We start from the raw sequence: 22,766 nt of genomic DNA on the forward strand, positions 1-22,766 counted from the left end.
CTAGATCCAACAGGAGGCTGCGCACCTTGTATGGGGTGGGTGAGTTGTAGTTGTCTGGGAACTCCCAGCTGAGCAGCACCGATGTCTTCATGATCATCTTCACCTTGAAGTTCTTGGGTGAGACTGTGCCACACAGCAGCAGGTGGGAGAGAGCAGAGGAGAGATTCCCATGAGTGCTGGGGGGCTGGGCACAGGTACGGGGTGGGGTGGGGCGGCCCAGGCGCTCCCTGTCGTCCGCTGTGCCCGTGGCCTTACTGCCTGGCCCTGGCCCGGCCCTGCCTGGCCCTGTCCCATGTCCCTGCTGCGGGAGACGGCGCAGCTGCAGAGAGAAGGCGGAGGCAGAGGAGGGGAGGGGGGACGGGTTGGGTGGGTGGGTGGGGGGCGGTGGTGGGGGCGGCGGTGCCACCTAGGCATGTCCCACCTTTGCCAAACGCCGGAGCCTCGGGGTCCGGACTCGCCTTGAGCGTCCACGTGGAAGCAGAAAAGTGACCACTTACCTGGGCAGGGGAGAGGGAGGGGGCTGGGGTGGGGGTGGGCACAAGGCCCGGTCCGGCTCTGGTGCGGGGGTCACCGCGCGCCTACCTTGGTCCCGCAGGAACGTCCGGTAGCGGACAGGGGGGCTGTAGGGGCCGGGGCCCCGGCGCGTGTGGGCCCGCACTTGGAGGTCATAGGCCGTGTCGGGCTTGAGGCCCTGCAGCGTGAGCATGTTCTCGGCGCCCGGCTCGGCCGCCGCCGGCAGCTCGGTCTCTCGGGCGGGGCCCAGGGCGCCAGCCTCCCGCACGGCCACTGTGTACTTGATAATGGCCCCGTTGCGCTCGGCGGGCACGGGCGGCAGCCAGCGGAGCAGGACGGTGCCTGCCGTGGCATTGCCAGCTGCCTCCAGGATCTGTGGGTGGCCACGGGGTGTGTCCTCGGGGATGCTCAAGACCTCGGCCGCCTCCTCGCCCAGGCCGCCTCGGCTCCGGGCCGCCAGCCGGAACACATACGTGGCCCCCTTGTGCACGCCCGATGCGGTGTAGTGGTCCTCGGTGGGCGGGAACTCCAGCGTGGCCAGGGGGGACGAGTCCTCGCGGCCGAACTGCAGGCGATAGCCCAGCACCTCGTCCTCAGTGGCGCCGGCCGGGGGCTCCCAGCGTGCCAGCAGGCTGCCCTCAGGGGTCTGCTGCACCGACAGGGTGGGGCGGCCCAGCACTGTGGGGGGACACAGGGCAGGCATCAGGGCCACGCGATCAACCCCCAGGTCCGGAGCACAGCGTGGGGTGGCAATTTTTTGGCCACTTGTGGGATCTCAGTTCCCCAACCAGGTATTGAACTTGGGCCCTCAGCAGTGAAAGCAGAGAGTCCTAACCACCGAACCACCAGAGAAGTCCCAAGGAACTGCAGTTTTTAAAAGCCATCTTGGGAAGGCCATGCTCAAAAGCAGAGACTTGGAGGTGAAAGAGGGAGCCACAAGGAGGTCTGGGGGGAACAGTGCTTCAGGCAGAGGGAACAGCCACTGAGGAACAGTGAGGACGCAGAGGACCCGAGAAAGGAAAATATCTGCAGAGGCCACGGCAGGCCCTCATCTATGCATCTCAAGTTAACAAGTCATTCATCTCTTGCTTCCTGCCAGCACCTCATTAGCATCAACGGAACGGAGGAGGAGTGTCTAAAACCCTGTCTCTGCCCCCATGGTTCTCACAGTTTGGGTAGTAATCAATGCATCAAAGTCCAGAGAAGTCCTGCAGTGCTGAAGCGCTACACGTGAAACCAGGTATCTCTGCTGTAGGACTTATCAGAGCCTTTAATGGAAGGTGGTATGAACAGTCACAGTGTATGCAGCAGGTTCTGCTTAGCAAGCATGACTCTCACATAACATCCCTGAGAGAGGCAGGAGAGATATGGGAAGCTTCCTGGAGGTGGTAACATGGGAGCTGGATGCTGGATGCCAAGGATACTAGGCAAGGGAAAAGCACAGTAGGGGACATGGGCCAGCAACAGTGTGAAGGCATGCTGCGTCCAACTGGGAGCCCTTGAATATCAGGGTCTGTGGTGAGAAGAAAGATGCAGGCCGTGGGGGCCCTTCTCCGTTTTGGAACACACCAAGCTTGTTCTCTCTGAGCCTTTGCCTGGGTTATGCTCTCTGCCTGCAATGCCCTCCCCTTAGGTTTTCACAGCTGCCTCTCTCCTCACTCAGCTAATCCTGGCTGGTGAAAAACCAGCCTCTCAGGACTGATAGGAGGAGCCAGAGGGGAAACTAAGGCAGGGCTGCCAGGAGAGGAGGCTTCATGGTACCATGGGGGAGATGGAGACACGACCCTGAAATGACAACCTGCTTGTGGGGATCAGAGCTGGGATGGGGGAGGCATGGGGTGCAGAGAGCAGAGCTGGTCATGATTGTTGGCTAGAAGTGGGGTGGGGCAGGTGGCTGGAGAAGGCTTCCCAAGGAGGGAGACTAATCAAAGACCTAAAGGATGTGGAGCAGCCAGCCAGCTGATAACCTAAAGGGTTATCAGCACAGAGGGAACAGGAGGCAGAGGGTGAGAAGTTAGGAATTGCTTGTTTAGGGATGTCCCTGGTGATCCAGGGGCTAAGATTCTGTGCTCCCAATGCAGGGGGCCCGGGTTTGATCCCTGGTGGGGGAACTACATCCCACATGCAGCATGTAAGAGTTCACAAGCTGCAACTAAGAGTTTACATGCCGCAACGAAGATCCAGCACAGCCAAATAAATACATTAGAAAAAACAAAGAGTAGGGTGTTGAAGGTTCCATCTAGCTGGAGCTGAATGGGGCTGGACCGCACCAAGTCTGGGTGTCCTCTTGAACAACCCCCACACTTCGCTCTGTTCCTCTCTCCTGGCGCACCCTCCCGCCCTCCCCCACACCACGGGCTCAAGAACTCTGCAAGGATGCTCTGAGGGCAAAGGGGTCGGTGACAGGCTTGTACCTGCTCCTTTGGTCACTACCACCTTGGGTTTGCTGCGAGCGCCATCGCCTTTCATGGTGTAGGCGGCTACCGTGATGGAATAGGCAGTCTCAGGCTGCAGGTTTGTGATGACCATCTCCTGCGGGCAGGGATGGCGATCAGTGATGCAACCTAGGCTGTCCACCCTCCTCCCCGTGCTAGGGACAAGCCAGGCGGACGCAGGGCCCAGTCTGTGGGCAGAGACGTGCACCCGAGCTCATGCCACAGACCTCAACACGTAGCATGTTCATGCTGAGATGGGCACACGTGACCTCATGACACCTGTCATGGCCCACCGGGACCAGTGCAATGCCCACCCTTCTGCCCTGGTCCCCAGCTACCACGCTTTCCCACACAGTCTGTCCTCCCCGCAGTGGCCTCCAGAGGGTGTGTGTGAGCACCTGACCACAGCCCTCCAGGACTCCCAGTTCCCTAGGGGCAAAAGCCCAAGTCTCTCCCACCGCTTGCTGCCCACAAAGCCCTGACTGAGCTGCCCTGTCCTCTCCCTCGCTCACTCTGCTCTAGTCACACGGGCCTCCTGGCTATTCCGCCTACACACCGGACACGGCCCTGCCCCGAGGCCTTTGCACTGGCTGTCCCCCCTGCCTCCACTACGTCCCTTGGAGTGCTGGAGATTCCTTACAACAGCTCTCAAAAGCCAACAGTCAGACCTTCAGAAAATCTGCAGGCCAGTTCTTAAAACACAGTGATGATGGAAAATGAATTATAGAGGCTTCCCTGTTGGCTCAGTGGTAAAGAATCTGCCTGCCAATGCAGGAGACACGGGTTCAATCCCTGGTCAGGGAAGATCCTACATGCGGTGGAGCAACTAAGCCCATGCACCACAGCTACTAAGCCTGTGCTCTAGAGCCCAGGAACTACAACCGCTGAGCCCATGTGCCGCAGCTCCTGAAGCCTGAGCGCCCCAGAGCCTGTGCTCTGCAACAGGAGAAGCCACTGTAACCAGATGCCCAAGCTCACTGCAACAGGAGAAAAGCCTGCACAGCAACGAAGACCCAGCACAGCCAGAAACAACAAAATTTTTAAAAAACTATAAAACATGAAGTTATATAAATGTACGATCAAATAAATAGTAAAAACAAAGAGAGTAAATACTCAAAACCCATTCCTCCTTAATTATTTTACTGTGATAACTAATACTTATGCCTGATTCAAGGTTATTCTTTTTTTAAATTATATCTGAAATTGTAACAAGTTTGCAGCAGTATACATATTTTTATACATTTTTTTTTTCATTTTCTTTTCTACTATGGTCCAGGAGCCACTCAGGTAAGAGGGCTAGAGGATACCTCCAGGGTCCTCAGCTGCTGCTGCTGCTAAGTCCCTTCAGTCGTGTCCAACTCTGTGCAACCCCACAGAGGTCAGCCCACCAGGCTCCCCCGTCCCTGGGATTCTCCAGGCAAGAGTACTGGAGTGGGGTGCCATTGCCTTCTCCGGGTCCTCAGCAGGTGCCCATTTACCTGATGCAAAACCGAGGCTACAAGCTCCAAGAGGTAACGATACCACAGGATACTTAATAGTTGCCTGTGCTACACATTATGACCCTGTTGTTCACCCACATTCCATCTCTCATACCTGTGTAACAGAAATACTATACAATGATGAGCTACCGCAAACCTGGCTGGTAGCTTGAAATTGACGTGGTGTGAGTGTTTACACCATGGAGAAGGGCAAATGCCACACCAGTCAGGACTGTGTCCACCTGCCCACCTGCCTGGACAGCTGACCGTTCAAGCCTTTACACCACTGTCTACACCCCGTCCCCACCAGAGCTGTAACTAGACATGCATTTGTGCGTGTTCCAAGTAATATCCCTCTTCCCTGGACCATGACCCCCCAGGAAGGTGGGCTCAGGGCTGTCCTGGTCACCACTGTGTCCATGGCACCTAGCACAGATCTACATTAGAGAAAGTGCTCAGTTAATCACTGCTCCTTCAGTGACTGACAGAGCACCCTGACCTCCCCCACAGGCACACGTGTGCCCATGTTTCCATACATGCACACCCACCAACACGTCAGGCATGCCTGGGAGCTGTGGGGTGGCTCCAGGAGCACAAGGAGGGGGGCCAGGATGCACGAACAGGGGGTCTCCTGCCCCTGAGCCTCAGACATTGTCCTTCCCATGGTCTTCATGGATTGGAGGGGCTAACCTGGAGCCACGTGGGAACGTCCCCCCAAAACTGGGATGGGGGGTGGGGAGTACAAGGCAGAGCCACTGGAATGGGTGAAGCTGTGTCAATCTAACATCGGGCTTGGGGCTCTCAGAAGAGCCTGTGGCCCCCATCTTAGGGGCAGAAAGACAGCCCAGAAAGAGGCAGTGATTCGCCTAGAGCCACACAGTCATCCTGACTCTGGTTCAGGGCCTCCGGAGAAAGCTTGAAGGGGTGGAAACAGTTGTTCTACAGGCCTCTTGTGCCACCTGGGGCCCAAGGACCACTCCCCCCACACCCCAGAGCCAAAATGACGGAGAGGGGCACTTTGGCCTGAGAGAAATTTCAAGGTCAGGGAAGGCTGAGCCAAGTGATAAAAGAGTCAGGCTAGGCGGGAAGGTAACTGTTCCAACTTCCCAGGCCTGGGTCCGTTAAGGGAGGCTGTAAGGTGGAGGAGGGTGGGCAACGCTGTGGAAACAGTTGCAGGGAAGATGTGTGGGAGACCACAGCGGGGAGCTAGCCTAGGGGACCGGGGTGGGGAGGCCAAAGGCCAGCGGAGTCCAGTGGTCACTCAGGTAAGAAGGCTAACGGATACCTCGGGGTCCCCAGCAGGTGTCCATTTATCTGATGCAAAACCGAGGCTGTACGTTCCAAGGCGTAAAAGGTGTGCATCGGGGACCCAGGGGAGGAGACCCTTTTACAAGGGGCGTGCAGGGAGGTGTGGACTCACAGCACGGACAGTGGCTGGGGGTGCACTACTTACATATTCAGCCGTGTCGTCCATCTCCCACTGAGCGGGGAGGAGGCGGCAGGAGAGAGAGGAGGAGGTGAGCGAGGTAGCCAGACAGAGAAAGAGAGAAGCAGCGAGAGGGCAGGAGCGCAAGGACCCTGCCCGGCCCCGCCCCGCCCCCAGGCCCCGCCCGGAGCCCCGCCCACCTGGGCGTCGGCCAGCATGATGTCCTTGATGCGCGGCGGCCCTCGGGCCTCTGCGCCCTCCATGCGCACGTAGTGGACCTGGTAGCCGCGGATCTGGCCGTGCTGGCGGCCGGGCGCTGGCGAGCGCCACAGCACGCGAATGGCCGTGGCGTTGAGCGCCTCCGCCTCCACCTTCCGTGGCGGCGCGCTGGGCACTGGCGGGAGGAGGGGAGGGGGGGCGGGCGGGGCCGTTACTGGGGTGCCCAGCTCCGCCCCGGGCAGCGCCACTGCCCGATGCCAGGGTGACGAGTGACTGCCGGTTAACCGGGCGCTCTGAGCGCTCCCTACTGGCGAGGAGGGAATACCTCCCGCACACCTCCCACAGCCCAGGGAGCGAGCCCTGATGGTGCACCCCCTTTACAGATTGGCAACTGCGGCTCCCAGAGTCTAGACCACGTGCCCAGGGCCACCAGACATGACCGGGTCCTGCATGCCCCATCCTAAGAGCTTTACCCACACTGACTCCACCCTCAGATCACTCCTGCCAGATCAGCGCTCTTGTGCTCACTTTACAGATGGGGAAACTGAGGCACAGAGAGTTGACTCCAGGATCGCAGGGTTGTTAAGAGACGATGCCGGGGTGGGAGCCCAGGCAGTTCAGCTGCAGGCTCCCTTACACTCCAGGGTGCACCCAGACCACTCCACACTGGGGCACCCTCTCAGCCAGCCCCCAAGCTCAGAGCTCTCGCCATTCACCTTGCCCCTGACCCGAAGATCTGGCATGAAGAATGGCTTCATCTCTTCCCCATGCTTAGGACAAAATGTGGGGCTGCCAACCAAACCTTCCAGGCCAATGGCCCAGAAAGCAACTGGTCTGGGTTTCCTGCAATTTTACTGGGGGAGCTGCCAGCTTCATTTCCCCCCATGAACCTCAGCGTCTACTATGTGACTAGCACCTTACAACTTTCTAGTGTGGCAGCAGTGAGGATATTTACACCACAGAAACTGGCCAGCACTGCAAATCCGTCTCCGAGCCTGGGGAGCTGGTGGTTAACCATCCTCAGCATGCCATCTCCTTACTTTCTAGGTTGGATGGCTCAGACCCAAGGAGCTCCACATCCTGGGTTATCTCAAGAGTCTGAAAACAGGGTTTCTGGGGTCCCACGGACCTCTTAATTTTCCCACCAGCGTTGCTTGCTGTTTCTTACACTCCACTGCCATGGTTTCCACCACCAGACCAAAATACAGGACACTGCCCGCTTAATGTTCCAGGCCCAAGGCTCAAAGAAAATGCAGCCCAGAAGGTCCAGTACGGAGATTTCCAAGCTCAAGGAGCCTGGGACGACTTCTTACGGAGCCCTCTCCTGCCTGTTTTGACCACCAGCCAGCCCAGTTCTCCAGGGGCGGAAGGCTCTGCAGCGGGGGGCCGGGCTGGGGCCTGGGGGTCGTGGGCCGGGGTCGGTGCTTACCGTCCTCGTCGGTGCGGACGACCACGGGCGAGCTCTCAGGCCCTGGTCCCACCTCTGTGTGAGCGACGGCCGTGATGCGGTACTCCGTCCACTTGTCCAACGCCTCCAGCAGGATCTGGGTGGTGGTCGGGGGGATGCCGTTCACCTCCTTGGGTTGCGGGTCCTCCGAGCCCAGCGGTCGGTAGCGGACGCTATAGCTCACCAGGGCCCCGTTGTGCGTGTCCGGCGGCGGCGGGCGCCAACTTACCAAAATGGCCGTGGAGCGCGTGCTGACACACTTAACATCTTGAGGGGGGGCTGACGGTTCTATTGGGGGGGGGGGAGAACGTGGGGGCGGGGAAGGGAAGCGGGATGGGCGGGGAGGGGGTGGGGAAACAAAAGATGGGAAAGAGAAAATAAAAAAGAAGATGATAACAAACAAAACAGAACCAAACCAAAGAAAAAAGTCGAACCCAAAAGAAGTGGGTGTCAACCAAAGGTGAGATGGGCGGGTGGGAGGGGCCGGGCGCGGGGAGGGCTGGCCAAGAAGGCTGCGTCCAGCATCCAGGGCTGTGCCTGGCACACAGTAGGTCTTAGGGAGAGGGGAACCACAGTCCCCACAGAGTACACACGTGTGCAGTGCAGTAGGCCAAGGGGAACAGCAGGGAAAGTCTTTATTTACTGGGCACCTATTATGTGCCAGGCGTGGTGACAACTGACACAGCAGTTTGCCCCATTTACTGGGCACCAACTATCTGCCGGTCACAAAATAACAGCAACTCTGTACTTATTCATTCAACACCTACTGTGTGCCAGGGAAAGCACCAGGGATGGAATGACAGAAAAGGTACTTATCTATTGAAGGCCTACTGTGTGCTGAGGACTGTGCCAGTGGAAAAACAATAAAAGCTTCATTTAGTGGGCACTTACTATGTGCCAGGCACAGTGCCAAGGGCTTTGCAGAGTAACAGTAAGAACATCTATTTACTGAGCCCCTGCTACATGCTAGGCACAATGTCAAGGGCTTTGCAGAGTTAAAAGTAAGTGTTCTTATTTACTGAACACCTACTGTATGCCAGGCACAGCACAGGGATAGAATAACAGTAAATGTATGTATCTACTCAACACCCACTGTGTGCTGAGCACTGTGACAAAGGAATAACAATAAAAGCTTCATTTACTGGGCACTCACTATGTGCCAGCTGCCATGCCAGGTGCCAAAGCTTTATAGCCCTGTTAATTCAGTCACTACTATGTCAGGGCTTCCCAGGTGGTGCCAGTGGTAGAGAACCTGCCTGCCAATACAGCAGACATGAGACGCGGGTTCTCTCCCTGGGTCGGGAGCATCCCCTGGGGGATGGCATGGCAACCCACTCCAGGATTCTTGCCGGGAAAATCCGGCAAGAGGAGCCTGGTGGGCTACAGTCCAGGGGGTCGCAAAGAGTCGAACCCGACTGAGACTTAGCACGCTCACAGTACATTCCAGGCACAGTGCCAAGGGTTTCACCAAACAAGTTAAAACATGTACTTATTGAACTCCTACTATGTGCCAAGCACCACACCAAGGGCTTTACAGAATAAAAGTGTTTATTGCACACTTGCTGTGTACCAGGTCCCGTGCCCGATGAAGAGCAAAAGCTCCACTTACTTATATGCTGGGCACAGCACCAACGATGGAATGACAGTTAACAATAGTTTACTGAACACCTACTATGTGCCCAGGGAACAGCAGTAAAAGCCCCACTTATTAGGCACCTACTATGTGCTAGGAGTGTCTCTAAAAGCTTCATAGGTTAATAATAGGAGGATCCATTTACTGAAAACCTGTACTGCCAGCAACCCTGGAGGGCACCCCAATGGTTACTCCTTGGCCTCACTTGCAAAGAAAACAATGCCTGAGTCTTCAGTACCTACTGTGTGCCAGGTAGCATGCCAGGGGATATGCAGAGTAATAATAAAAGCCCCTGTGTATTAGATGCCTACTCTGATGGTCCCAGGGCTAGAGCTTTACAGGTAACACAGCTCATATTTAGCATTTACTGTGTGCCATATTTAGCACCTACTGTGTGCCAAATTTTTAATAACTCATGGTTCTTCTGTTCTGAGCCCCTACTGTGTACCTGATGCTACCCTAAGCCCATTACTGATCAATAGTATGTCTCATTTATTGAGCACCTACTGTAGGTTGGTCTTTTAACAGCCCTCTGATGATAAATGTAGACGTTGCCATTTAGGCAGTGCCTACTGCATGCCAGGCCCTGTGCTAAGGCCTTTACGGAAAAAGAAAAACAGTTCCCACGTATTAGTACCTACTATGTGCTAGGTACTGTATGAAGGGCCTTGTAGAACATTCATAGTTCTCATCTCTTAGGCACCTATTATGTGTCAGGCCCTATTACTACTGGATAACAGTAATAATCTCCACAATTTAAGCACCTACTATGTGTCAAGCACTGTGTTGATGGCCCTATATAAAAATGGTATAGTTCTTATTTACTGAAGACCTACTCTTTACACACACAGAGCCAAGAACCTTGCAGAGCTCTTCACGTGTGTGACAAAAACTGCCCAAAACCATGCTAGGCCTTTCCAGACTGACAGTAGCTTCCATCTGACCACCTACTATGTGCCCAGCACCAGGCCATTTATTGAACACATATGGATGCCAGCCATTGGGCCAAGGGTTTTTGCAGAGTGATCATCGTAGCTCCCATGTTTCGAGGACCTACTGTGTGCCTGGGACCAGGTTGAGCCTGTAACAAACTATTAATAGTCTCCATTCATGGAGTGCCAACTCTGGGCCCAGCACCTTGTCAATCCATATTTAGACGGAAAATAGCTGCTGCATTTATGGAGCACCTACTGTGTGCCAGGCAGCTTGTTAAGGGCTTTGATAAATAACAGAGATACTTCTCATGCATTAAGCACCAACTGTGTGTGTTCAGGGCTTTATGGAATATCAGTAATAGTCTCCATGTGCTGAGCACCCACTAGGGGCCAGGCCCTGTGTTAAAACCATTACTAATAATAAACCTCACATTCTAAGCATCTTCTGCACGCCCAGCAGCCTAGGCCTTTTACAGACTCAAAATGTGGCCCACTGATTGTGCCTCATTTAATTCTCACAACCCCTTAGGCGGCCAGAAGTAGCCCCCCCTCCACTCCCACCCTACGTTCCCGGGAAATGGGTTTCAAAGCCCACCGGGCTGCCTGGTATTATTGTTGGTTGTATACCCACTGGGTGCCAGACCCTATTTTACAGGTGAGGAAACTGAGGCCCAGGAAAGGCAAGTGGCCTGCCCTTAGGGTGTGTGGTAAGAGCCAGGACTTGAAAACAGGCTCAGCAGCTGTCCACAGGCTGTTTTGGTTGCAGCTGGGAATTCAGAACTCAGCCAGTGTGTTTATCAGCTCAGGCCAGTTAAGGATGCCTGGAGTCACATCCCCTCAAATGCCCATGACTCTAGAGTCTGCCTCCCCTCCTAGGCAGCTCAGAGAGGTCACTGGCCTTGCTTGAGGTCAAGGTACATAGAACCTTCATCAGCCCCAACTATTCATCATGTGTGTTTATAGACCACTTACTCTGTGCACACCCCCTGCCAAGATCTGGGACACAGAGATGAATCAGAGGCCTCTGTCCTCAAAGCCATCAATCAGGCCACCTGAGACCCCAGAGGCCACTCAAATGACTTACTGCAGCCAGAATGACTCTCTGGACTCACTTAAAGAGAAACACTGGAGTTCCTTCCTCCAGAGCTAGACCTTTGGGGGCCCCTTCCCCCATTTCTTGACCAGCCACTCCAACTGAAAGTGCCCAGGGGAGCAGGGAGTCAGGCAGGAGCAGAAAAAACAACTGAGAAATGTGCCGGAAGGAATGGATTCGCTGAGAAAGAGGGAGGAAAAACAAAACCAAAACCGTAACGAAAGCAGAAACAACCATGATGGTGGTGATGATGAGAAAAACCATAATAAAAGAAAGAAAGACGCCTTCCAGAAAACTCCCAGTCTGGTTACCTACCTTCCACTCTTCAACTGCTAACTTAAAAGACTTTCTTACGAGGGAGGGAATGGCGGAGTGCTGACCTACAAGGCCAGACCGAGCTCTGGGTGGGTCTCCGGCCGCAAGTGGGGCGTGCAGCCCTGCTCTGGCCCCAGTGTGGGCACGCTGCACTTCCAGGCTGGTGCCGACGAGGCGGGAAGGTGGGACGGTGTCTGGGGAGACCCACGGCTGAGTGGTCTGGCCTCCACCTACCCTTGAATTCAGCCTAAGAAGCCCGCACTCCCCGCAGAGGGGGGGGCATACGCCTGGCCCTGCGTCTTGGCTGCCAGTTCTCTTGCGCCCCAACCGTCTTGGGGTACAAAGTGGGGAGCCCCTTCTCCCCCACTCCCTGCCCTGGGCCGCCCCGGAGGTTTGCGTGGATGGGCCAAACCGCTTTCTTGACGACCTTGGCGGCCGCCTCCTTCACAATCCGGCCCAACCTGCGTGACTTCTTGGGAGGGGGCGGAGTGGCGTGGATGCGCACATTGGGGAGGGGCATGGTTCCGGGTTTCCGGTTCCTTGACAGGCGTGCCTCTCAGCAGCGGCAGCGAGGTGAAGAGTTTAGGGGGCTGAATTTGGGCTCTGGACTGTCTGCACAGCCCAGCACACTGGGCACAGGCTAGCGGGTGCACGCAGGGTGGGCCGTTTTTGTGAACTCGCTGGAGACCAGCGTGTACTCACCTTCGCGGCACCTGTGCCGGTCTCTCACGTGGCTGCCCAAGCCACAGGACACCCTCACTGATCGCCTCACGCACAAACACGCCTGTGAGTTGCGGAGCGCTCGGCTGGGCCCCAGAAGGGCGGGGAGGAGGGTAGGGGGCGGAGGAGGGGCGGGGTGCTGTCTCCGAGGAGGCCCCTGATTCCAGCGGCTCAGACTCTCTGGCCGGAGTTGCCGTCTCTCGACTGACCCGTGACCCCCTGTGCGCACACGCCTAGGGGGTGCCTGAAGGTTTGAACACCAAGGCGGCTTCCGGAACAAAGGCTTGGGGTAGCTACCCCGTGACTGACTGGACAGGGGGAGGAGAAGGAGGGGGCCACGGCGGGGGCCACCTGGGCCAGACTGCGCAGAGAGGAGGGAGCAGAGGGAGGAGGGGGAGGCAGGGAATCGACAGGAGGAGGGGCCAGCCTCGGCCCTGAGCTCTGCAGGTGGGGAGGGGTTGCGGAGTGTGGCAGGGTCCACGGTGTGGCCCAGAGCCAGCTGCAGTGTTCTCTCCAAAAGGTGACTTTTTGTGACAGGGAGGCCGGGCGGGCACAGCAAAGAACTCCAGGAATTCGAGAACCCTATGTTTTGGATAGCCTTGCACTCCCCCCAGGACCAGGCATCAGTTCTGACTGCCCCCACCCCGGCCCCTGCCAATGGGGACCCCTGTTTGGGGGCCAAGAAGGGCTATTTGGGGAGGTGGGGTCTTCTCTGCATCCTCTGCTCTCTGGCAAGGATGGGGTGCACGCTGCGACTGTCTCATGGACCCCTCTAAACGCCTGTGAAATGGGTGCAATGTGGCCATTATTCCACAAGCCCCAAACCCAGGAGAGGCAGGGGAGAGAGAAGGTGCCATCAGTCAAACCGGCCATGGCTGTCCCCAGGGGAGATGGAGAAACTGAGGCCTGCGGGGTCCACGGGCGAGCCCCTCACTGCAGCGGCGGGGGAACTGGGGCTCAGCGAGGATTCTCATGTGCCCGAGGCGGAGGAGCGAGGTGGGATGGGCCAAGGCGCCTCCCACCCTCGCGCAGGCCCCGCCCGGGTCAGTGCACAGGTGCCGGCCAGGTCCCCCCCGTAGGTCAGGGCAGGGTCCAAGAGACACCTACTGGACTGCAGCGTGCGCTGCCGCACCACCGAGGTGAAGGCGCCCAGGCCCTGTGGAGAGCGCGCCGCCAGGCGAAAGGCGTACTCTGTGTTGGGTTTCAGGTCATCCACCACGAAGGCCGTGGCCGGGTCGAAGGTCCTCGCGACCTGGGGGAGGGGCGAGGAGAGAGACCGGGATGGGGAGAGAGACAGACAGACAGACAGACAGACATCAGGGAGAGAGACAGACACAGACCGAGAGTGATGGAGATGGAGAAAAGAGAGGTGGAAAATGTAGCAAGGGACGGGGCAAAGAGGAGGAGGAAGAGAGATATTCAGGCACCGAGTCAGCAAGACAGGAGAGCCGCCCAGAGCAGGTGCTTGGGGAGGGGAGAGGGGGCGAGTGCCATCCCCTCCCCCACGCCACCCACGCACCTCTCTGCCATGGTCGCCTTCCCGGTAGAGGAGCTCGTATTTGATGATGCTCTCCTGCCGCGGGGGGCTCCAGGAGAGCCCGATGCTCGTCTCTGACTTGGCCTCAGCCCGGAAGTTCATGGGCTGGCCGGGCACTGCGGGTGAGAGGCGAGAGAGCTGGTATCATCGAGGAGAGGCTGGGGAGGGAGTCCACCAGCATAGGGTACCCAACCTTCGAGGTTCCCATTCTCCCCCAAAAGAGCTCCCTAAAGCTTAGTACTGCCCTAACAAGAAGGGATGTGAGGTTCTGGATGCTCCCGGAATGTTCTCCACTGTCCTCATTTCTCTTCTTTTCCAGGGACAGCCCCCTGTGGCCTGTTGTCAGCCGCCCACCCCAACTCCCCCATCCTGTCTGCTGCCAATGGGAAAACATTTTTAAAAAATCCCCTTTTCAACATACCCCAGCATCCACCCTCTCCCCTCAATTCAACAGAAAATTGGTGGGGCCCATAACTGAAAATATAGATCCACCCTGTGTCTGCTCTGTGGCTGCAGAATTCCAAACCTCCTGTCCCTTCGCTTGAGCAGTGGCCCGACTCTTCCTGGACTCGAGGTTCCCGAGCCCAGAAACCCATCAAGAGCTGGGGCCCATGCACCTACATATTGCACACCCCTACCCCCCGTCCCTCGCCCGCACTGTGAGAGACCTGCCTTCAGGACTTTGAGTTAACATACTTTGTTATTTCAGTGATCCAGTGGGCAGGGATCGCTCTAGTGAGAGCAGCAAACCGAGGTTCTCAAACTCAGAGATGGATGAGGGAGGGGCGTAACAAAGGAGAGGGAGGCCAGCGGAGGCCACACCCCTTTTCTCAGATGCATCCCTACCAACTGTAGCCCTGTGTGTGGGCTTGCCAGATCGGCTTTTCCAAGGGTAGCCAGAAACCTGGGTTTTCAAGGACACCCTCCTGCACTGCGACACCAGCGTGAAAATACTTGAAAAAGGCCAAATAAACTCGTGGTGGCTTCCAGGTAAGATGGCCTCCTCTGTGTGCTCAGAGGCACATCACCGTATGGCCGCCTCCTACTGCCTTGTGAGGCATGGGTCCCACATCCTTCCGTCCTCCCATCCCCCAGAAATCGTGCATCACGCAGGCAACTCACCTCCCTGCTGAGTCTTGACCTGGATGGGGTCCGAGAGGGGCCCGTCGCCCACGGAGGTGAAGGCCAGCACGCGCACCGTGTATGTTTCGTCCTCCAGAAGGCTGCCCACGGTGGTCAGCAGGCTGTCGTCCACGTTGTGCTTCTGCCAGTTGCCCACGGGGTGCTCCGGCTCCATGGTGTAATAGATCCGGTAGCCCCGGATCAGGCCATTGGGTTCCACCGGCTCCTCCCACTGGATGATCATGGTGGTGGCACTAAGCATGCGGGCCTGCACGTTCCTCGGAGCGCTGGCGGGGGCCTGCTCGCCGGTGCGGGTGACCACCGACTCGCTGGGCGGACCCTGGCCGATAGAGTTGACGGCCGACACCCAGATCTCATACTCCGAGTTGGGGCTCAGACCACCAATGCTGTAACGCGTGGTGGTGATGTCCTCTTTGATCTGGTACGGCCCATCCTGGCTCTTGGATTTATATTCGATGACGTAGTAGGACACGGGGTCTGGGTTGCCTGAGTCCCATGTGATGGTGATGCTGGTGGCTGTGTTCTCTGTCACCACGGGAGTCCCAGGGGCTTTGGGGAGAGCTGTGGGCGGGAGGCAAGGTCACATGTCAGGCATACTGGCTGTGAACCTACACAGCTCAAGGCTGTGTAACTTTTAGTCACATGACTGCCCTCTCAGAGCCATCATTTCTTTGGTGGTAATCCCTGTCTTAATGACCCCCAGCCTACCATCTATAGCAGGTATCGGCAAGGCATATGGCTTATGTATTGCTGGTGGCTGCTTCTGTGCTAAGAATTTCTCAGCTCTGTCATGGTAGCCCAAAAGCTGCCACAAGCCAGCTGTGAGCAAATGGGCAGGTGTCAATAAAACTTTATTTATAAAAACAAGTGGAGGGCCAGATTCAGTCCATGGACTGTAGTCTGCTGGCCCCTGTTCCAAAGCTAGAAAAATATCTGGGGGCACCTTCCTCTGAGTTTTACCACAAACTTGAGACATCAAGAGTCAGTAATCCCTCCCTACTCCCCAATGCTCCATCTCTCTGAGTTTTGCACAGGCTATTTCCTTTTCTTAGATATGTTCTCCATCTGTTTTGGCTCATTCCTGTTCAACTTTTAGTCTTCCCCTGATTTAGCTTTCCTGGGAAATGGCACCTTTATTCTGGTGGTCTGAGTGGTGCTCCATGGCCCCTATCACTGCCCTAATCAGCATGCATCATAACTGCCAGGCTACATGGTATCACCCACTTTGGACTGTGAGCTGAGTAGAACAAGACTGGGTCTCATTCCATGGGGCCAGGCCCACAATAATTTGTCATCAGTAAATATTTGTTGAATGTCCTATTCACAGCCAGGAGTGCCTGAAGCCAGAAAAGTAACTCAGAAGTTTTTCCACCATTATGCCCCACCTACACCTGAGGTACAGGGATGACTTGCCTCTCCCACGGCCCCTGCTTACATTTCACTGTGATCTGGGCCACGGCCTCGATGACGCCCAGGCTGGACATGGCCACGCACGTGTAGTTGGCAGAGTCCTTCACGTCTGTGAGTTCCAGCACGTTCCGGCCCACGGGCATGTCATCCTCGGGCGTCAGGTCCTCAGCCCCCTGCATCCACTTGACGTATGGCATGGGTGAGCCCACGGCCACGCAGGTGATGTTCACGTTGCCACCTGGCATGATCTCGTGGCTCATGGGCAAGATGGAGAACCGTGGTGCCACGCGGCGGACTGGGGGAGTGGGGTGGGTGGGAGATGCGGGGGGAGGGGGGTGGTGGTGGAAGGGAGATGCATGGGGTTGTGGGGGGGATGGGTAGACGGAATGCAGAGGAGAAAAGAAAGAAAAGCAGGAGGAAAGAAAGAAAGGAAGAAGGAAAGAAAGAAAAAAGGAAAAAAAAAAGTGGAAAACAATTTAAATATAAACAGGGCTGTTTCTTTCCCCCCAGTCAAAATTTTTTTTCTTCCAAATGAAAGAAAATAACAACAAAAAAAGAAATTAAAAAAACAAATTCCAACACAAATAAACCAAAACTTCAAAGGAAGGTAATTTCACAAACAATATATAGAGAGAGGTATCGATATATAATAAAAGAGACATGAAGCATTATTCCATAGCAACAGGGTTTCAGAGACCAAGTGGCTGGTCCACAGCACAGTTAGAACACAAAAATTTATCAGTGGTTTCTCATCTTTGCTGACAGATGTGGCTTCAGGGAGCAGACCCTCTGCCGGCTCAGAGGAACTTCAGAAGACTGGGGCTGTGGGGGCCGGTGAGGGGGGATGCTCTGGGAAGGTCAGATGGGAGGGGCGAGGGCACAGGAGGTCATGGGAAGAGTTGGGGCAGCAGGCAGAGGGGGCCAGGATGTGGGGCCCTCCCATCCCCACTCGCCCTGGTGACCCGGGGTCCCCGCCCACTTCCCCAGGGGGGGCCCTCCAGGAAAAGATGAGAAACTCTAATGAAATTTTTGTGGTTTTGGGGTATAGAAACCCTTCTAAAAGCTTCTGTCGAATCTGACAAGTTTCCATTGATAGATGCAGCTCTCAGAATCACAAACAGCATGCAAAATAGGTTGGTTGGTTGAGAGAGGTTTAAAGAGAAAGAGACAGAGAGAGAGAGAGGAAGAGGCAGAAAGTGGGAGAGAGAGAAGGGTAATGCGAAGAGGCCTGGATCTCAGGGGCCTTTAGTGCACAGTCATGGGGGGAATCAGAGAGAAGAGAGAAAGAGAAAACAGGACAGACAGGGAGGGATAGACAGAGAAAGGAGGGGGAAGGGGCCCACTTCAATGCTGCATATTAATTCTAGCGGATGTGACCCAATGTGACACGTCACATTGTCACATCACAGCCCTGGCAGAATAATAAGTAGGATATTAATAATAATCAGAATCATAAACGAGGGAATGAACTTGAACGCTGAGAAACAGGGACATGTCCTGTGCATTTCTTAGCGGGAAAGCGAATGCAGCCTTCTGTCCCAATCTCGCAGACCATGAAGGCGGCAGGATGCATTTCGGGGGGCTCCATTTTCGGAAGTTGGATGGGTTTCTGGGTTAGGTGTGTGGGGGGGGAAGAGGTGGGCACGAATGGGTGTCTAAACTGCCAAAGGGCACAACTGCCCCATGGGAAATGTTGCCCTGTGGGGGAAAGGGCTTGGGTCAACTGGTAAACCCTTCTAGCTGGATCAAAGTTATCCCTGGCTTCAGGACACCACATGGACATGCCCCCAGCTTTGGGCAGGTCAACGAATCTTGTCTCAAACTGTAGGGATGACCACCTGGAGGCTCAGCAAGGCTAAACAGGACCACAAAGTAACTTTCACATGAAACGGGCTCGTGGTGGAGGGGTCTGGCCTGTCCTACAGAGGAGGGGCTCCAGGGGCAAAGGGAGGCAGCCCTGTTTCCTCTCTCTTGGCATGGGTTCCGAGCTGAAAAATCTCAAGCCTTGTTCCCTGAATTCCAACAGGAGGTGAAGAAGAAGGGGAGCTCTGCAGGGGCGGGAGGGAGGACCAAGAAAGCTGGCAACCCTTCAGAAAAAGAAGCCCCACGAAAAGTCCAGAGTCACGTTGGAGACAGGATGGAGGAGCTGGAAGGTGTCAGCAGAGGAGCGGAATGGGGGGAGGGGCAGGGAGGGGAGACAGAGGGGGCCATGCAGACAGACTGGGGAATGAGGGGCGGCGGGGTAGGGCGCTGAGATGGGGGGCAGCTTTCTGGCAGGGCTGGGAGGAGGGCGGGGGGAGTTGGGAGGAGAATGGGGAGTCCGGCCAGCCAGCGGACGCAGTCCAGGCCAGCCGCCGGCATCCACAGCGAGGCACGAGTGGGATGCCCAAACGCTGCGTTGTCATGGAAACAGAACACGATGGGGGATGAGCGTGGGGGAGCTAATTAATCAAGGACAGAAAACGGCACTGACGTCCAAAACAAAACCAGGAGAAACAAATGAAAAACCAAAGTGGGGTGGGGGGATAATTCAAAACACCAAACCAAAAAACCCTCTAAAACAAAATACCCAAAAAGCAAGAAGAAAAAAAAAAAAACATGGAATGGGTGTGGGGCTGAAAATCGGGGTCTGAAAGGAGGAGGGCTGTGGCTTCCCCGGGGAGGTACCCCCCAACCCTGGCAGAACACAGCATCTGGCCTCCCCACCCAGCACCCAAGGGCCCTGGTAGAGGCTCGAGGTAGCCTCAGAGGTGAGAGTCTCATAGGCAAAAGAACCTTCGGAGCAAAACAACCCAGCCACAGGGAGCCCCACTTCTCAGTGACACTCTCCCTGCTGCTTGTTTAGAGCTGAACAGAGACCACATCAGTCTAATCACACAGTTCAAGGTGCTCCCCTCAAGACCTCAGGAAAACCTGCCCAGGCTGGGGGGGTGGGGCTGATGAGGTTGCATAGCCCTCTGGCCTTGGGAAGGGCCCCTCATCCTCTGGGAGCCTCGGTTTCCTCCTCTGTGAAATGGAGGCCATCAGTGATATGCTGAGGTCATTAAGCCGACTGGGGCAGTGCCCAGCACCTTAGTAGGTGCTCAGCCTGGGCATGGGGCCAGTGAAGTTCCCTCTGGTCTTCCAGGGTGCTGGAAAGATCAATGAGATGTTTAACATTAAGGAGGTTTCAGGATGAATCAGAGTTGTTTTTTGTTTTTTAAAGAAAGCAATAGGAAGAATCTCTATTGAATCCCTCCCAACTGAGAGGCCAATGACCTTGTACCCATTTTGTGGATGAGGCAGTGGAGGCCCAGAGAGGAACTAGGGCTAGCTGGAAGACACAAAGAAAGGAAGCGGTAGGGCCAGAGCTCAAAGCCTGGTATGCCTGACCCCTACCTCCCAGATAAAGTGAGCCTTCTCTTACCATGGTAATTAGCAAGAATTATATAGCCACGTGTCCCTTCTTGGTTCTTTCACACTTGTGTCCTTACCCTCTGGGGATACCAAAGAGGGCAAAAGTACCTCACCTATATACATCTGTCAACTAAATAATCACCAGTTGAATAATATCCAGCAGCCATCATAATAAATGTCCAGAAGCCATGAGTAAAAGGTTTATACCGAAAGGGATTACTGGAACATTAAAAGGAGTGAAAGCTAGCTTTAGGATTTAAAGATTAAATAGGAGCCAGATTTATCCCTGTGTAAAACTCAACATCACACCCCAAAGACCCTGCTCATATCTGATCTCATCTTAAAATACCTTCCTTTAGGACTGTCATAATTTGGAAGGTACCTCTAACACTTTTCAGAAGTAGACACAAGGCAAACATCTTGAACATGTAAAAAGACTTGCCATACAGGGTTGTTAATTATAAGTCAGTTAAGAGTGGGAGGGCATTTATCAACAAATGTAATTTTGGTGCTCACAAATCCCCAGCATGGCCGGCAGCCATCAATTAAATGGATCTGCCAATATGCTGTAAAGGCTGACACCTAAGACACTTTGCCCACTTGCTTTCTCGCCTACCCCGTTGGTTTCTAAGGGTGTGCTGCAAGAAGAGGGCTGGTTTGCCATGACTTAGGGGAGGACTGTGCCCATGAGCACCAGGTGGCTTAAACCTCCCCCTGTGGGGGGTCCTCACAAGGCCTCTGGGTATCCTCCCAGTTGGCAAGGGCGGGTGGCTGACGCTGTGTTCTGCCCAGTTTGGTGCTGACTCCCACCCACATCATTTTTCCACCCCTGGCTGCAAGCTTGAGGTGCAGGTTAGAGAGTAAGGTGGGCGCGGAACCCACGGGACGGAGTGGCCCCGCGGGACCCCCGCCCCCAATTACCGACCTGAGTGGAGGGTCCAGGCAGGTTATAAGGGGACCACACCAGCCTTGGTCCTCAGCACGCTCCAGCTGGTTCTTGTTTCCAGCTCTTCTCGTCACCGAGTAGCCGGGGGGGTCCCAGTGGGGGGGACCCGTGTGGGTGCGGGGATCAGGAGGGTGGGCGGTGGTGGTGGGGGTGGCGGGTTGGGGGGATGGGTCGCTTCAAACCCCGATTCACATGGAAAAACAACTCAAAAACCATCAAAGCAACCGGGAGACGACCCCTCCCCCAGGCAGGAAGAGGCAGAAACTCAAAAACCAAAAAAAGTGGGGGGGGGGGCAGGAGGCGGGGTTCAGGGGAGAAGGGGATGGGAAGGGTGAGGGGGGGAAACTCAAAAGTGAGGTGATCTGATTGAAGCACTAGGTAGGGAACTCAACAGTGTCAGACATCTCAACGAGTCAGCAAGCCGCAGCTCCGAAGGGGTGGGGTGGGGGCAGGGGGCTCTGCTGGGCATTTTGGGGTGGGAGAAGCTGCTGGGTGCTCCTCCGGACTCCAAAATGAGGACGGGGAAGGGCGGGGAAGGTGCCAAGAAGTTCTGCAGCTCCATGGGGTTTACTCAGGCTTAGATTACACCTGTCAGGGGAGGGGGAGGGGCATCCAAGGCCTAACTCCAAAGCCCCTCTACTGAACCCCAGCCCGTGGCCCAGGGAGGGTAGGTACCACTCCATGGCCTGCCCTGTGATCTTTCTCTCCCTCCCGTGCCATCCTGCCTCCCCTCTCCCACTGCCAGCTCCCTCTGCTGCTCCAACAGAGCAAGGCCTGGAGGGACCTGGCTGGACTCCCGGCCCACAGGCTGACCAGCGGCCTTTTGAGCTGGACATTGTACTGCCCTACAGATACTTTTTTATTGGGTTTTTTTTTTTTTTTTTTTGGTACTCTCTGTCTCCCAATTTTTTTTTCCAGTTCTAGCAAAAAGGGGCACGGTGTCTTGCCAATTGACTGACTCCCCTTGCCCCCTTGCTGCGGCCGCCAGAGACACAGGGCTCTCTGAATGACGAGGTGTAATCTAATGTACCCCCTCACCCCCAAAAACAGAGGAAACAGCAATGCAAAGGGTGTGAGGCAGGCAGCAGGCGAGACGTGTCTAGAGCTCAGTGTTCCTGCGGAACGGCCCCGCCCCCACCCCCATCCACCATGCCCGAACAGAGAAGAAGCCTGCCTCCCCACCCCTGGAGCCCCTCTCCCCTCGGGGTGACGGTGGGATGAGGAGAAGGGCTGGGTTCTGATCTGCCACTGACTACCACCAAGGTCATGTCAGGGACTTTGGGGGGTGGAGGATGAGGTGGGCATGGCCAGGTGTGACCAGCAGAACTGGGGGAGCTTGCCAACATTCCCCAGTGGTAGTCTTTGTGGAGATACAGGAGGTCATGGGGAGGGGTGATTCCAGGCCCAATATCTATCTACTCCTGTCTGGGGGCTGCCAGGGGGGAAAGGGGAACACCTGGAGATCATACCTACCAATTATATGGCTTGGGTGCCGGAGATTTAATTTTAGAAACAATTTGCCCCACAAAATGCCGTGCTGTGAATTGATCTGAAGGGGCCTGGGGATGGGCTGCAGATAAAGGGTTCTGAAGAACACCTGGAAACTGGGGCAATCTAGAGCTCCCTCTGGCATCAGATACTGAGTCCCCATCTCTTAGTTCAGTGTTTGAGAACCAGCATCAAATTATCCCCATCAGGCTCCTTCTAAAATCCTGACAACATCCTAAGTCCCTTGCAGGTGGAAGGTTCTCTCCCGTGTCTCCAGCTCTAGCATCTTCCCGTGGCATCAGGTGGGTGGCACACCGTTTCACTGGGTCCTGTGCACCAGGGCTCAATTATGCTATGTTACTAGACCAAACGGTAAAGACACCATCTTCAGCCACTCATTCACACCTTAAAGGCTGATGATTTTAAAGAAAATCAACAGCCAGGGAGAATGTAATTCTGAGCTACATTTTCCTTAGGGAGGTTCTGTGATTACAGCTGCCAGCTGCATTTTAAAAAATGGACCTGGCTTTGACTTTGGGTCCTTTGAATCTCAGCAACTGACTTCAGGAGAAGGGTAAATCTGAATACTCCACCCCCTGGATCACCCAGGGTCAGTAGAAGCTGGAGACTGT

General features: G+C 55.6%; 1 protein-coding gene across 10 annotated transcripts in view; it reads right to left on the minus strand.

The window, feature by feature from the left end:
- The window catches only part of PTPRS (protein tyrosine phosphatase receptor type S), a 110,729-nt gene that overhangs the window by 17,632 nt on the left and 70,331 nt on the right, over window positions 1–22,766 (minus strand). For 5 of the 10 annotated variants that reach the window (XM_044947980.2, XM_006067143.4, XM_044947981.2 and 2 more), the window contains 9 exons: window positions 16,330–16,599; window positions 14,874–15,455; window positions 13,734–13,867; window positions 13,322–13,466; window positions 7,501–7,806; window positions 6,053–6,246; window positions 2,928–3,045; window positions 583–1,191; window positions 26–123 (listed from right to left, as the gene is read on the minus strand). In XM_044947980.2, coding sequence (XP_044803915.1) covers window positions 26–123; window positions 583–1,191; window positions 2,928–3,045; window positions 6,053–6,246; window positions 7,501–7,806; window positions 13,322–13,466; window positions 13,734–13,867; window positions 14,874–15,455; window positions 16,330–16,599 — 2,456 coding nt within the window. The remainder of the gene's footprint in view (window positions 1–25; window positions 124–582; window positions 1,192–2,927; window positions 3,046–6,052; window positions 6,247–7,500; window positions 7,807–13,321; window positions 13,467–13,733; window positions 13,868–14,873; window positions 15,456–16,329; window positions 16,600–22,766) is intronic. The other 5 variants (XM_006067146.4, XM_025293267.3, XM_044947985.2 and 2 more) reach the window with 2 other exon arrangements.

The sequence above is a fragment of the Bubalus bubalis genome, chromosome 9 (genome assembly GCF_019923935.1).
Source record: "Bubalus bubalis isolate 160015118507 breed Murrah chromosome 9, NDDB_SH_1, whole genome shotgun sequence".
NCBI classification, from domain to species: Eukaryota; Metazoa; Chordata; class Mammalia; order Artiodactyla; family Bovidae; genus Bubalus; species Bubalus bubalis.